We start from the raw sequence: 16,845 nt of genomic DNA on the forward strand, positions 1-16,845 counted from the left end.
TATTGCCCAAACGGTATAGAGCATCTGTTTGGGATGCTGAAAAAGATCTGAATGTATTTAATGCCACTGGATTATGTACTTAAAAATAGTTATAATGGTAACTTTCATGTTATGTATATTTTACCACAATAATAAAAATGAAAGAAAAGACAGGAAAGGGGGAGAAAGAGCTGGTGGAGGAGAAAATGGAGTTTTGTTTCAAGCACAGTAAATGTGAGATTAACACTGTTGTCAATTCCAGGTATCCATGACCTGTGGAGAGATAAAGATAGGAGACCAGAACGTGGGCAGAGGCCAGGTTGAACCCTTAGTCATAGTTCAAGTTTGCATCTCGTGGGTTCCCAGATGTGCCCAAATCTCATGTTAAGGTGTTTCTTGCTCTTCCCCAGAGAAACATTTTCTTTAACAGGTTCGCAAGGAATCTCATTTGTATAGATTCCATTTAACAGCCAAGAAATTGGCACGTACTATTGATAAGAGGGTTATGAAACAATAAAAATATTTCAGAGAACAACAATTGCAAGAATAAATGAGCCACATAGCACAGAAAATAAGAGGGATGAACCAGACAGAAATATAACAATTTTTACAATTCCATCTACAAAAGAATTTTTAAAAATATAAAATACACAGGAGTAAATTTTATAAGAAATGTGTAGCGATTAAATAAGTAGCTATAAAATGCTGCTAAGGAATATAAAAATACTTGAATAAACACAGAAATATACTTGTATCAGAACGGGAAGACTCGATATTATAAAGGTATCAAGTCTCTCTATATTAATGTGTAACTTCAACACCATCCCAATTAAACTTTCATAGTTTTGGGGGGGAAATTGGAAGAAGATCTTGATAGAGTGACTTCAAAGTTGTTCTAGAAAAATAAGACTGAGAAAATAGCTTGGAGAACTCTGAAAAAGAACTTTGACAAGGCAGACATCCAACTAGATATAAAAAATGTATTACAAAATACTGTAAAACAGTGCCATATTGGACCAACAATTAACCTGTATCCTTTTCCCAAAAATACGAAATGCCCTCTTTATTATATAGTAAATTCTCACATATATTTGAATCTGCAAATCCATCATTAGAATATATTAAAAAATAGATTCAAATATATAAGGGATGAATTATTCAATAAAAATATGAGTGCAACTGGTTAGCCATTTGGATATGAGAAAGCTAGATCTATACCATGTTTCTTATATCCAGTTAAACCTAGATAGAGCCAACATTGAAATATTAAGTATGAAACCAAATTAACCCAATAGAAAGGAGAAGGATACAGGAATGTGGTTGTAAAAATTAAGTTAGAAACCAATAAAAATGACAGTAGTAAAAACATTAATAAATCTAAGTAGATACTGAGTCAAAAAATAATGTCTACTTTAGGGAAACTTAAGAACAATGTGAAACTAAAATACAAGACAAAAAATGATTTGGAAGATGAGACTGGGGTAGATCAGAATTAACATCTTTAAGGTCCCTGTATTGTTCAGAAGGCAGATAAAAATACCAAATACCGTTAGCTATTGTAAGTACACATTTTCAATATTTAAGGGTTACCTCTGTAAGAAAAGAAATCGAGTGAATAAATTTCAAGCCAGTAGAAGGAAATAAAGGGGGACATAAGCAAAATGAATCAATCTAACAAAGGAGAAAGGAGAAAGAACACAGAAAGGGAAAAACATGATTAAGGGGATATATAAAACAAAATGGCAGATGCAAGTCCAAATACATCAGTAATCACAACGGATGTAAATGGATCAAACTCAGTATTAAAAGGCAGAATATCAGATTGACTGAAAACAATAAACATCGGCTATATGCGTATAAGACATACATTTAAAGCAAAGGGATACAGAAAGGTTAAACACAAAGGGCTAGAAAAAAGATATACCAGGAAAATATTAACCAAAGCCAGTTTGGGTATGTTAATATGAGAGAAAATAGAATCCAAGGCCCACAGCACTATAGGAATAAAGAAATATTTCAAATAATAAAATTAATCCACACACAGAATAAGTCAATCATATAATAGGATGCAATAAGATATCCTCAAAATATGTGGGGCAAACTGTCAGGCCTATAAAGAGACATGAATAAAACCGTCATCTTTTTTTTTTTTTTAAAGATTGACACCTGAGCTAACAACTGTTGCCAATCTTCCTTTTTTTTCTTTCTGATTTTTCTCCCCAAATTCCCCCAGTACATAGTTGTATGTTTTTTAGTTGTGGGTCCTTCTAGTTGTGGCATGTGGGATGCCACCTCAGCATGGCCTGATGAGCGGTGCCATGTCCGCACCCAGGATCCGAACCAGCGAAACCCTGGGCCCCCACAGCGGAGTGCATAAGCTTAACTACTTGGCCATGGGGCCAGCCCCCAAACCATTATCTTATTGAAAAAGCGTTAACTCAAGCTGGCAAAATCTAGAATAAGTATCATATATTTTTATGGCATAATTAACAATATATATTCTCCATAGAATTCTTTTTTTTTTTTTTAAAGATTTTATTTTTTCCTTTTTCTCCCCAAAGCCCCCCGGTACATAGTTGTGTATTCTTCGTTGTGGGTTCCTCTAGTTGTGGCATGTGGGACGCTGCCTCAGCGTGGTCTGACGAGCAGTGCCATGTCCGCGCCCAGGATTCGAACCGACGAAACACTGGGCCGCCTGCAGCGGAGCGCGCGAACTTAACCACTCGGCCACGGGGCCAGCCCCTCTCCATAGAATTCTTTTTAAGTACACACGGAATATTAATAAAAAGTCACTATGCAGAGAACGAAAGTCTCAATAAATTCCAAATAATTGATAACATCCTCTGACCAAAATGCAATTAAGTTAGAAACAAAGAATAAAAAAGATAATTAACAGATAACTCATTGGTTAAAGAGAAACTCATAAGAGCTACAAAATAGAAATAAAAATAAAATTGCTCTGTAACAAGGCTGCTGAATGCAGCTAAATGGTTTTTCAAAAATCAAAAAGATTGGAAATAAATGAGCTAAATACTGAAGTCACGAAGCCAGAAGCTAGAAGAACCTAATAAGCCACAGAAAGCAAAATAAACAGTAGAAATTAATGAGACCACCAAAAAATCAATAGAGAACAACAACCAAAAATCAGTCTTGTTCTTTGAAGTTTAATAAAATAGACAAAACTCTACTAAGGTGGGCCAAGAAAAAAGAGCAAAGACATAAAAATAATATTAAAAATGGAAAAGGGGACATACACAGATTTTCGAAACTTGCAAGAAAACACTAGAAACAATTTTATATCAATAAATTTGGAAACCTAGATGAATTGGACAATTTTCTAAAATGTATACCTAACCAAAATTGACTCAATCAAAAGTATTAAATATAAGTAGACTCTAACCTTTACATAAATTTAAAATAGTTTAAAAAACTCCTCCTTCTAACAACCTCTAATTACTCCCCCCACTATTCACCTCAGAATAAATATTAGGCACAAAGCACTTTATAGGCAAGTTTTACCAAACATTCAAAGAGGTTAATTCTTATCTTACAGAAACTGCTGTCTAGACGGCGGGACAGGTGAGGAAGGCAGAGCTGCTCAAACTTCCCGGAGCCGGTGACTGGCCCGCCCGCGGGTGGGTGAAGAGGGGGTCTGGGCTAACGAGGGAAATGAATGCAGGTTGACTTTGAGAGGCCTGGAACCATTAGAATTTAAATGCCCAATTCTGTTTTAAAAGATCATTTAATGAGGTTTATAAGTTTGATATCAAAATAAGACAAAGCCACTACAAAAAAAATGAAATTGTAAAGCAATCTCACCTCTAAAGTCTGATGCCAAATCATGTGACTAGCTCTGCAGGGTAAGTGTTATTATGGCCACTTCATTGATGAGCAAAGTGGAGATAGCTAACTCACCAGGGCCACGTGGCTCCTGTCTACCCTGCTCTTTCCTCTCCTCTCTTCAGGGACAGGACTAGAGAGCTAAGGTCCCCGTCCCTCTAGCCTTCCACAACTAAAGGGATTTCCAGGCGGCCCAATGGAGGGAGAAGACCTCCCAGCTGGTACTCACCAGGATGGGCTCCACCAGCTTCCCCTCCGGCATGGCCGAGCGGTTCATCTTGGCGATGCTCTCCAGCGTGGTCATGGCAGCCTGAGTGTTCCCGGTGGAGACATTGAAGCGAGCAGATTCAGGAATAAACTGGGCACAGATGACAAAGAACATCAGAGTTGCATCTGCTGTGGACCCCAGGGGTATGGCGATTATTGCTCCGTATACTATGCCGTCCCGGTTTCCCGAGAAGGGACAGATTGTAGAAAGCTTAAAGGCCTGCAATATCCCAGGTGTTCTCTTGCATTCAAAGTTGATTTGGAACGAAAAAGGTCGTGTTCTGCTTATCATAGCCCCATCTTGGATGACAGCAGGGTGATACTGAGCTTCCCACAAATTCAACCCAAACTACTTGTTAATACAATGAAATTCTTACATCTAATTGGTAATAGCTGCTGCCCCAGGGCCCTGGTGCCTCTCCACTGCTCTGACAACCCAGCCCCCCTCCAGGAACCCCGGGACCTCCCCATATCACAACATCCTAAAGGGTGATCACGGCAGGGGCCTCCAGCACCCATGAGGTGGAGGGAATCAGTCCTATTTGTCGAGGCCCTCAGCCCCCTGACTGTTCAATACTTTAAACACCACACTCAGAAAATAGTACAGGCCTCCACAGAAGCTGGGACCTTGAGAATCAACTTGGGCTGTCCCCTGCGCCCCATGCCTCACACCCAGTCAAGGCTGGTTGGTTCTTCCTCACACAAGCGTCTCCCCCAGCAGCACCCTCCTCCCCATTCCCACGGCCAGCAGGCTGTTCACGTCCTCCTCATCTCCCAGTGAGATTATTCCAACACTTTCTAACTGCTTTTCTCGCCTTTTCAGTCTTCCCTCTCGCCCAGGGTCCACACTGCCACGTGCCAGCTTCCCGGCACGTAACCCCTTCCACACCTCCAGCACCCCCGGCCTTCGAGGCCCTTCATAATCTGGACACAGGCTGTCTGCCACCAGCACCCCTGACTCCACCATTCCAGCCTCCCTGCATTTTCACACCTTCGTGACCGGGCTTGTGCATCAGTCCTGCCAAAGTGCCCTCACCACACTCTCTGGCTGTCCGAGGCAGTCTGTTCTACTCCACAAGGTCCAAATTCAACAGCGTAACCCCACTGGAATAAACCACTCTCTCCGCTGAGCACCCACAGAACTTGAGCTGTTCCAGCACTTGTCCAAGTCAAGGTGGTATTATCGCTCTTTGCATTTGTATCCATCTCTCTCTGATTGGCTAGAGCTCCTTAAAGGCTTCAACTGTGTCTTGTGTATCTTTTTAGCCTTGGAATCTGTGCTGAGCCTGGTCTATACTCAACGTGAGAGTGAAGAACTAAACGACAAGATCAAGATTCAAAATAATGATTTTTTAAAAGCTCCACAGCCGACACACATGGAATACTGTTCATGTTCCAGGCACCAAATGAAGAGAGTTTTATAGTCGATCTTGTTTAATCCTCATGTGAAATGAGTTGTTAAAAAAAAAATGAAACTGTGCTGACCTTGCTGACTTGCCAAAAGGGAGTTATTTGCTGAGGAAGGACTTTCTGAAGGACTGCAAAATATACTTTTTCTGGTAGCAACAAGATGTCCTTGAGTAAGCCAACGAACTGTAACATAAATTTACGCTCCCTACCAAACCACTGGAGAGATTGTTCTGGGCTCTCCTTTTTGCTAATAAAAACTCCTGAGTTTTACTCCTCAAGGGGACATTTTTCTGGCTGCTGCCAGAATTTGTGTTGCCCGAATTTCAGTTCTAAGACCCCAAATAAACGCTCTCCTTTTGTTTTGCAATTGCCTCTTTTTTCTAAGCTGACACTCACAACAGCCCTACGAGATACACACTATTCATTAGGCACAAAGGCGGGGGGGGGCATGATGTGCCCAGGATGGTAGAGCCAGGACTCTTGTCTAGATAGTCTGGTTCCAGAACCAACAGACCGCACTGCCTCCCTAGCGGTAAACCCAGGCAATATGGGATATGGGGCTAAAGCCACATGACGAAATGTGACTATTTGAAAGTAGAGTGCTACATTGGGATTTAAGAAAACATATCCATCCCCAATTACAGGTTTCAGGTGTCCAGGCTTGGAAACAACTTACTTAGAACAGATCTTGGGGTTGTAGCTAATCCTAAGTCCAACTGTGGGGTGAAGCTGGCTAAGAAGCCACGCAGTCTTAGGCCGCACAAACAGAGGCAGACAGTCTGCTCACAGGAAGCAGCAGGCCCGCTAAGCCCCCGGCTCCAGAGCACCTGGGGCCTGTGTGTGAGGCTGAGCAAGAGTCCTCTTCAGAGAAGACACTGACCAACTGGCTTCATCCAGAAGAAAATAGACAGGGCTGTGGGACCAGGTGCTGTGAGAAAGAGTCGAAGGTAATGGTCTTGTTTAGTTTAGAGAAGGGAAGCCTTGGTTGAGCCGGATTCTGAAATATTTTGAGGGATATCATCTTGAAGATAGACCTCCGTTTTCCAGACAGAAGTACTAAGACCCCAGGTAAATTCTTGAGGAGGCAAGTTCCGCTCAACATAAGAAAGAGCTTCCCAACAGCCAGGGCTGCCTGGAGCTGGCAGCTGCTGTGGTGTCTATAAAGTGGTCATTTCCTGAAGCTGGGCGTGTTCTGGCAGAGACAGGGGATACCTGCATTGGCGGAGGTTTAGAATAAATGACTCTAAGGACCCTTCTGAATTCTGAAATACTTTGATTCCATGGGGTAGGTGACACAAACAGAAAACAGATCCCAGTTCCACTGAGCTGCCAACTTTGTCTTGGAACAATGAGCAGAATTCTACTAGAAGCTAAGGAAGATGATCATTCTACAGTTGAACAGCTTATAGGTTAGAAGGAGAACAAACTAGCAGGTCCACTGTGGCCTGAGAACATGTAAAAGGCATGAGGACTAGAGGTTAGAGAGAGGTCAGCCCAAATAGGGTCAAGTTATCAGAAGAGACTTCCAGGAATAAATGATAAGGCAGGCTAAAGGGGGTGAGGGATGCAAGCTGATTGAGACAGATTCTGGGATAAAGGAAAGAGGTGGATATGATTAAGATATCTCTGGGGCAAAAAGGCCACTGGGCCAGCTGGAAAGGAGGACAAGAAGGGTGAGCTTCCTCATGCCCCATTAGCTCCCTCACCTTGAAGGCCATGATGAGGATGATGCCAGGAATGGAGGCGATGCGGATGAGCCAACGCCACCCAATGGTGGGGATGACCACAGAGGCCAAGCCGATGATAAGCAGGGAGCCAGCAAGCCAGAAAACCTAGGGAGAGAAATGGAAGATTAAAATTCCTCCTATCAAATGTGCTCAACATTTCCGCTCTCAGGAGCCGCCCTGCCTAACAGTTTACCAGTATGACAGGGCGAGCTGGGAGTCTTTGACTGAGGGGCGGAAGGTTCAGGTTCTCCTCCCAGGACTACCTCCAGGATTTGGATGAATTGAGAAAGTCACTGCAGTTCTCTGCGGCTCAGTTTGCTTACATGTAAGTGGGAGACTCAGCTAGACAGAGGACAGTAATGTCACCAAAGTTTTAAAAATCCGGGCCCCAAGACAGTAACTTTTTTTTTTTTAGAGGTGAAGGAAAAAGATTTTATTATAATGCAAGACTTGCAAGTAGGGAAAAGGATTTTTAAAAGATATTTTCAGCACATTGCTTTCATTGCTTCTCAAAGTCCTGTGTTTCTTTCAGCAAACATTTATCGGTACCTACCGTGTGCCAAAAATGATGCTCAATACTAGGAAGATACAAAGATGAACACAATAGAATCCCTACCTTGCAGGAATTCACCATTTAATAATGGAAATCACCACAGAATGTGACAAATAGGAACATAGATGACAGAGCAACTAACTTTGTTCAGCTACAGACTTGCATACACCAGTACCCTTGGAAGGGAAGTGCCATGCCCTGAAAGGGATAGTAGCTGAGTCTCTCCACTGAAGACTCAGCGAGGGGAGAAAGTTCCTCTCATGTGCATTCCTGGGCTTCTATCATTCCAGTGAAACCAGCCATTGCAATGTTCCCTGGTTATTGAGGAAGGGGTTACTGTGTTCTAAACGCTACTGTTGGATGATAAAGTCCTGGCTGAGAAAACCTTGGAACTGGACCTCTGGCATCAAGCATTTCCAATACTCTTTGGCTGGTACCAAGCAATAGGCGGTGTGCTAATCAAAGAACAATCAACTGGCCAGGAGGAAAACCATGTACGTCATATCCCATAGTATCAGAAGACTGGGGAGAATTCCTGTGGCCCCTTACCTGAGACAAGGGGAGCATGTAGCCTCGATATTTTGTAGGCAAAAATTCCGTCTTTATGATTAGCCTAAACAGGAAGCAGGGAAGACACAATCATTGCACTTTTATAAAACCAAATAACTTTTGATAACAATCGTAATTTTTCTTGTCACAGAGATAAAGAATTAAAAAACACAGACATTCATCATTGTGCTTCCCGCTAATATTTGGCCTTTGACTCTGGTTTCTGACCCAGAGCTCCTGAAACCCTTAGAATTTCCTGGGGAATAGAACCATCTTTTGTTCTAATGAGGTGACTCTTGGTGGACTTCTGAATGGGGGCTGGTCACTAGAAAGACCAAGCCATGATTAGGAGCTTGGAACTTTTTTTTTTTATTATTAATGTTATGATAGATTACAACCTTGTGAGATTTCAGTTGTACATTATTGTTAGTCATGTTGTGGGTACACCACTTCCCCCTTTGAGCCCTCCCCCCACCCCCCCTTTTCCCTGGTAACCACCGATCAGATCTCCTTGTCAATATATTAACTTCCACCTATGAGTGGAGTCATATAGAGTTCGTCTTTCTCTGACTGGCTTATTTCGCTTAACATAATACCCTCGAGGTCCATCCACGTTGCTGTGAAGGAGCTTGGAACTTTCAGCCTACTCCTCCATCCTCCAGAGAGAGGAGAGAGGCTGGAAAATGAATAAATGATCAATCATGCCTACACGGTGAAGCCTCCATAAAAATCCCTAACACAGAAGGGTCAGAGAGCTTCCAGGTTGGTGAACACGTCTACGTGTGAGGAGAGTGGTACACCACAACTCTGCAAAGACAGAAGCTCTTGGGCTTCCATCATTCAAGGGTGCTTGGGACCCTTCTGGACCTCACCCTACGTATCTGTTCATCTGGCTGTTCATTTGTATCCTTTCAAATATCCTTTGTAATAAATACTCCTTTTGCAATAGTAAGTAAACTGTTTTCCTGAGTTGTGTCCACCACTCTAGCAATTGCTCAAATCCAAGCACAAAGTCCCAGGAACTTCCACTTTGTACCCGATTGGACGGAAGTGGTGGGTAAGCTAAGGATCTACTACTTGCCAGTGGTGCCTGAAGTAGGGGACCGTCTAAGGGACTGGGCCCTTAACCTGTGAGTTCTGCCCTAACTCTGGTTAGAGTCAGAATGGAATTGAATTGTAGGACATCCAGTTGGTGTCAGAGAATTGGTTGGTGTGGGAAAAAATCCACACATCAGTGTTAGAAGTAAAGTATTGTTAAAAAAAAGAAGTGAAGTATTGTCAGAAGCAGTGAGTGCACGTGTGTAAAGGAAAACAGAAGAGAGTTTTTCCTAGGCAATCAAACATCAAAATATAATTGTTACTTGGAACAGAATTGAAAGCCCAGAAATAAAACCACACATCTATGGACAGCTAATCTTTGACAAAGGAGTTGAGGGCCTACAATGGAGGAAAGAAAGTCTCTTCAACAAATGGTGCTGGGAAAACTGGACAGCCACATGTAAAAGAACGAAAATCAACCATTCTTTTTCACCATTTACTAAAATAAACTCAAAATGGATCAAAGACTTAAAGATTAGGCCTGAAACAATAAGTCTTCTAGAAGAGAATATCAGCAGCACATTCTTTGACATCAGCTTCAAAAGAATTTTTTCGGACACCATAACCCCTCACATGAGGGAAACAATAGAAAGAATAAACAAATGGGACTTCATCAGGCTAAAGAGCTTCTTCAAGGCAAGGGAAAACAGGATTGAAACAAAAAAACAGCCCACTAATTGGGAAAAAATATTCACAAGTTATTTATCCAATAAAGGGTTAATCTCCATAATATAAAGAACTCACACAACTCAACAATAAAAAATCAAATAACCCAATTACAAAATGGGCAGGGGACATGAACAGACATTTCTCCAAAGAAGATATACAGATGGCCAATAGACACATGAAAAGGTGCTCATCATCACTAATCATCAGGGAAATGCAAATCAAAACTACACTAAGATATCACCTTACACCTGTTAGAATGGCAAAAATATCCAAAACCAAGAGTGACAAATGTTGGAGAGGCTGTGGAGAAAAGGGAACCCTCATACACTGTTGGTGGGAATGCAAACTGGTGCAGCCACTATGGAAAACAGTATGGAGATTCCTCAAAAAGTTAAGAATAGAAATACCTTATGACCCAGCCATCCCACTACTGGGTATATATCCTAAGAACCTGAAATCAGCAATTTCAGAAGCTCCATGCACCCCTATCTTCATTGCAGCATTATTCACAATAGCCAAGTCGTGGAACCAACCTAAGTGCCCAGCAACTGATGATTGGATAAAGAAGTTGTGGTATATATATACAATGGAATACTACTCAGCCATAAAAAAGGACAAAGTTGTCCCATTCACAACAACATGGATAGACCTTGAGGGTATTATGTTGAGTGAAATAAGCCAGACAGAGAAAGACGAACTCGGTATGACTCCACTTATAGGTGGTAGTTAACGTATAGACAAAGAGAACTGATAGGTAGTTGCCAGGGGAAAGGGGAGTGGGGGGAGGGCACTAGGGGTGAAGTAGTGTAACTACAACATGACTAATAATAATGTACAACTGTAATTTCACAAGGATGTTAACTTTTATAACCTTAAAAAAATAAATTATAAAAAAATATATATATATAATTGTTACAGCTAATATACACGTAAGAGGACAATACGAAGTAAACTTACAACTACTCTTTTGTTTACATTTTTATTCCCAAAATTGTTGAAAGTCAAAGTAATCTATTCCCAAAGTTCTCTTACCACTGAAGAGATATTATTAGCCTTATCTCTTTTGCCAAGAGAAATGTTGGCAAAATGTTTTGCTAAGCCTGATTCTCTTTTCTAAGACACACTCAGGAAATTAAAATACATCCAAGAGAAGACAGTTTCCCCAACTAATGAGGACAATCACGGCACAGGTTTCTAATTAGGTACATGTTAAATCTGTGAGTACAAGAATAAGTGGAATCATATTCCATCAGCGTTCTAATCGCTCTTCTCTGTTGCAGTTATTAGCCAGAATTTGGGGGGTTTACCATATTTATCGGGCTGCCTGAGGGATGTTTTAAAATTCTACCTAACTTCTTTTCTTCTATGCCTTCAAAACTCAGAGTGGTGCTTAACTCATGCCCCAGGGAAGAACAATTCTTTCCCTAACACATTAAGGTAATAATTAGGTGCTTTGACATCTCCTAATACATTCTAAGGGTAACTTGCTCCAAGGCCCTGGGGAGAGAATAGCCTGAGGGGTCCTGTTAATTAAAGGGAGGCTCCCAAGTTGCTGAACATTTAGCATAACAACTTTCCTGCCCGTGCACAATAAGATATTGCACACCTATCCAAGGGCAGAAGAAAGACAAGCCGCAGCACCGCTCTTTCAACACATCTCAGCCTGCTTTGCAAATTCACTTTGACACAGTCTTAAATTACAGGGCAATGGCACTGTAAAACGGTTGTTCCTAAATGTTAAAGGTGCTTACGGTCAAGCTAAACTCTTCCCTCAAATTCTCAAGAAATCAATAGATGGTGTTTGGGTTGATATTTTTGTTACCTACCTAACATGGCACTTTTTGTTCCCATTCAGTCTAACAAAATATTATTCATCTAAAAAATAATCATCAGCCTTAGGAACCAAAAAGTTAACACACGCTCAATCTAGCAGTCCGCTAGCCACACCATCAAACATCGTTTTGATGAGCAAATAGTTTCTAGTGGAATAAGCAGCCATCACTTTTTTAAAAAGCTCAAAAATAATTAGCACAAGAGAAGTCTATACATTTGCAACTTATTGATGCTATGAGTCCATTAAGCACAGTGTAGGTGTAAGTATCGGTGGGTGAGCACACATCTCTCTCAAGGATCCTCTAGGGGAAGACTTTACCCTTGCGCATGGCCGGACACGCCACAGCCCACCATTGTCCGCAGGAAGACAAACCAGATGTACGAGGGAGAGAAAGAGGTCAGCAAGGAGAAGTAGGCTCCCCACAGGAACGAGATGAGCAAAATCTGAAGCAACAAAAGGAGACATATTAATGGGACCTGTCTCAATGGAAAGTAGGGGAGGAAACCTAACTTCTAAAGGTGATTTTTAGTTTTCAGCCAGATGTCTGCTTCTCTGAAGAGCTAACCTACAGCCAGCCCACTGATCTCACACAACCAGCAGACAATACAATCCATGCCTTTCAATTGTCTGAAAGCCCAGACACTCTGAGTTTAGACCGTTCTTCAAAACTGCCCAGCTGCGTCCACCCTCACAGGTAGCGGGAACCTGAACTTGTAAATCCGAATGCAAAAACTTGCCAGCCCTGCTCACAGGGGTGTCAGGAACACAATGGAGCATTGTGTTGGAATGTGTATAAGGAGAAAATTTAATTTTTTCTCTAATTATAAGAATAATACAAGTTCATAGTAGAAAAAGATCAATAAAAATATTTAAATCACCCTTGATTCTGCATCCCAGAGAGAATACTCTTGACACAGTTTTATCCTATTTCCCCTGTGTGTAAGGGAAAGCGTATTTTTAATGGCTGCAAAACATTCTAGTGGAAAGATATACTACAATACATGTAATGTAATGCATCAACCTTTCCCCAATTGTTGAATGCTGAGGTTTTTTCACATTTTCTTGCTATTAAAATCAGCTGTGACGACGCCTATGCATAAATCTTTGTGGTTCTCTGATGATCTCAACAGGCTAGATTTCTGGAAGGCAAATTATCAGGTTAGGAGAATGGATATCCTCAAAATTCTTAATTCATACTGCCAAGCTGATGATGAGAAAAATTTCACCAATAGTACATGGGAGTGTCCGTAAACTTTCAGGGTCTTTAAGACAAAGAAAAATTCCTTATAGATTTGATGTTTGATACGCATTCGATACAAAAAACTTTTGTCTTGTTTTGTAATTTTGCTTTTGCTAACTCCTCTGACTGAATGTTTTTCAAGGTTTCTCGACCATTTGTATTTCTTTTTCCTCTTTTTTTTTGAGGAAGATGAGCCCTGAGCTAACTGCTGCCAATTCTCCTCTTTTTGCTGAGGAAGACTGGCCCTGAGCTAACATCCATGCCCATCTTCCTCTACTTTATATGTGGGACACCTGCCACAGCATGGCTTGCCAAGCGGTGCCATGTCCATGCCCGGGATCCGAAATGGCGAACCCCGAGCCGCTGAAGCGGACATGTGCACCTAACGGCTGGTCCCGTATTTCTTCTTTTATAAAATGCCTTTTCGTACTCTTCACATTTTTTGAGATACTTGTGCTGTCTGATTAATTTATGAGTCTATGATATTTATTTTGTGTGCTTCAAAACATACAGCCAATTCTGTTAATGTTTTCGTTGGGAGCTTCTCCCTTTGTGTTTCCCCTTAGAAAGGCCTTCCCCACTAGAAATCAGACTAGAAAAGAAGAGAGATCTGGGTTTGTAATCAGAAGACATGGGTCCGTGTCCTGATGTTTAATCTCAGTAGGTGTGTGACCTTGAGCAAGCGGCTTAGTTCCAAAGCTATATCAACGTTGGCTAATGTGAAGCTTCTTACGTTTATATGTGGAAGTTCCCACATCATAATGTGTGCTAACTTTGCGCATCCATCGCCTCCGTACCCATCACACCGGGGATGAGGTCGGGGGAGAGGGACCTTAGGGAAAGACGAGAAAACAAGAAGGCAAGCCCGGAACCCAGGCCTGTGATGTCAGAGAAGGACACTTCCGCACTTTCTGTCTTGGGTGTTCAGAGAGAAATGTCCAGTAAAGAGCAGGGGTGACATGGCCACAGAGGAATACACGAGAGAAAATCCCAAATCACCCTTCGAGACCAACCTACCTTCCAGCGGCCATATCTGTCAGCCAAGAGGCCGAAGACGATGCTGAATACCATGTAGCCAAAAAACACCATCTGTAGGTGGGGCGAGAGAAATGATCCTCTAAACAGAGTTGTTATGATCCGCTAATTCACTGCATGAATTCATGCATGCTTCACTCATCTTCACTAAAAGTAGACTGGGACGTGAGGGGTGGGACTTGAAGAAACGGTTCTCACAAAGCACAACCCTGAGTCCTGTTTCACACGTCCAGGCGTCAGAGGCTGATGCGTCTCATCGGCTGACCGCGTGCCTGGCGACACTGCCACCAGGTGGAAACGGGGGTCGAAGGAGCAGGAATCTGCTGCCCCTCTGATCCGAGATGACGGCATTGGCCCACTCTGCTCAGACGTATAATTGTAAATTTCCATTTTAATTACAGAAAAAGATGAAAATATAGTCGTGTGTGCTCTGCCTTATTCCACACACAAGTTGAGACTTCCAGAAGGAGTCTCCTTTATGTTACTACAGGTGAACATAAACTTTAAACAAATACCAAAACCCATCATTCATTTAGAAACACTCTTCAAAACTAATAAACGCACTTCTTTTCCTTACTTGTTCTCACAATGGCTGGTCCTACCCTGAAAAAATTCAAGAACCTGGAGACGATGCCAGCGTTTTCAGTCAGCCTGAGCTGTGATCCGACGTCTGTGCCTTCAGGAAGCTTATTTTTCCCGCTTCGAGCAGTTCCAGTGCCACCTGCTTTCCTTTCTAGTCAGATCCCTGACTGATTGCTTCCAGGGAAATCAAAGGACAGGTGTTAGCTGGCATTTCTAACACTTTTTCAGTGAAAAACTCTGTTTCTCTCTGCTGCCTGCTTTGCTTTCCCTTTCTCTCCCTTCCTCACTCCTCATAAGGAAGACTCAAACACATTTCCCCCACAGGGAACTATAAAAAACCATCACGTCGGGCCATCCCGGGTAGGTTCAGTGAGCTCTGCTTTGGCGACCAGGGTTTGGTTCCCAGGCGTGGAACTACAGCACTCTCTTAGTGGTCATGCTGTGCTGGTGGCCCACATACAAAAAACAGAGGAAGATTGGCATGGATGTTAGCTCAGGGTGAATCTTCCTCAACAAAAAAACAAAAACAAAAAAACCCCCACAAAGAACCCATCATATCTATGCTTGAAAGACAAAAGCTATGCTTTTCCTCTGTGCACCGTTCTTTCTAGGATGGACTGGGAGGGAAAAAGCTAATGCTTTCTAAACGAAAGTCCTGGGGTGGATGTTGCACTGTGATGAAATCTAACCAGTCCTCAGCAAAACAGTAAAAATAAGGACAATGTGATACATTTTCATAAATCTAAATTTATTAAATATGAAGGCCTCTTTTCAATCTGGAATAATTTTCTTTCTGATTATTGGTAGTAATGTGCCCTTCTTTTTTGAAAGGTGATGGTAATTGGTGGCAAGATTTTCTACCTTTTTCTCTTCTTCTAATGGCCTTACTTGTCAAACATATATTTTTTTTAATGTCAACCACTCAATATTTTAAAAAATCATATCAGTTGATGAATTCCAACATTTGGGTGCCCCGGAATTTAAGTAGTTTCTATTGTGGAGCCAGAAATTATCAAATTTCCTCCAAGAAGAGAAAGGTGAACGAACAGTTTTTCTTTTTCCCAGACTTGAATAAAAGGAAGCAACAGACAAACCGCCTAAGGCAGGGAGGAAACTGCCTCTATGGACTTAAAATATTTTTGTTTATTGAGATGCTGTGTTGTGTAAACAGACTAAATTGCAACTGGATTCAAATAAATTAGCCAAGGGCCAGCTCCTGCTCTGTGGCAGAGTGATTGGGTTCGTGCGCTCCGATTCAGTGGCCCTGGTTTTGCTGGTTCGGATCCTGGGCGCAGACATGGCGCCGCTCCTCAGGCCATGCCGAGGCGGCATCCCACATGCCACAACTAGAAGGAGCCACAACTAAAATATACAACTATGTACTGGGGGGATTTGGGCAGGGAAAAAAAAAAGGTTGGCAACAGTTGTTAGCTCAGGTGCCAATCTCTAAAAGAAATTAAAAAATAATAAATTAGCCAATTAATAAAGGTGAAGGAAATAGTCAAATAAGATTAAATTTAAAATTTACTCTATTCTCTCCCATAAGTGGCAGATTTTTTATTTTCTTTCTTGTTTTCTTTCCACTCAGTATAAAGAAATGACTTTCATAAGATTGAGTTGTTTACTGCCTGTCTGGAACACGAACCTTGACTCAAACGTTATGTGAACCCCAAAGCTTGTGAACTCTGTAACCCTGTGTGGGAGATGGCATAGAGACATAAAGCTCCCTCTCCCTCCCTCTCTCCCCATCTTGCCTTTTGGAGCGTCTGCTCTTTTCTGCAGATACTTATTTTTAGTATTAAAATGACTCTCCTGTTTCTGATTTATGCACCACATGAAGTTTTGTTTCTTCAGCACTAACTCTCTTATTCACAAAACGTGGGGACATAGTTCACCCACAGTCCTTGGGTTACTCATTAACAACTGCTCACCCAGAAAGTGGATGTGGAGTTGGGAGCTGGGAAACCCGGGAGATGGTGAAAATGTTGCCTCTTTGCTAAATCATTCTGCACCCCTCCCATTAGTGAGGTTGTGGTCACTGAGCTCAGAGGACAGTTGCCAA

General features: G+C 41.9%; 1 protein-coding gene across 12 annotated transcripts in view; it reads right to left on the reverse strand.

Annotated features, from left to right (window-relative positions):
• Positions 1-16,845, reverse strand: part of SVOPL (SVOP like) — a 127,854-nt gene that overhangs the window by 87,768 nt on the left and 23,241 nt on the right. For 11 of the 12 annotated variants that reach the window (XR_006889727.1, XR_006889726.1, XR_006889728.1 and 8 more), the window contains 5 exons: positions 14,184-14,255; positions 12,245-12,369; positions 8,326-8,389; positions 7,203-7,328; positions 4,049-4,177 (listed from right to left, as the gene is read on the reverse strand). Coding sequence is in view for 9 of the 12 variants with exons in the window: in XM_046669342.1 (XP_046525298.1) it covers positions 4,049-4,177; positions 7,203-7,328; positions 8,326-8,389; positions 12,245-12,369; positions 14,184-14,255 (516 nt within the window). In the remaining 3 variants the exon portion in view is untranslated. Of the gene's footprint in view, positions 1-4,048; positions 4,178-7,202; positions 7,329-8,325; positions 8,390-12,244; positions 12,370-14,183; positions 14,256-14,778; positions 15,142-16,845 lie in introns of those variants that run through there. The other variant, XM_046669350.1, reaches the window with a different exon arrangement.

This window comes from Equus quagga, chromosome 8 (assembly GCF_021613505.1).
Source record: "Equus quagga isolate Etosha38 chromosome 8, UCLA_HA_Equagga_1.0, whole genome shotgun sequence".
Taxonomy (NCBI): domain Eukaryota; kingdom Metazoa; phylum Chordata; class Mammalia; order Perissodactyla; family Equidae; genus Equus; species Equus quagga.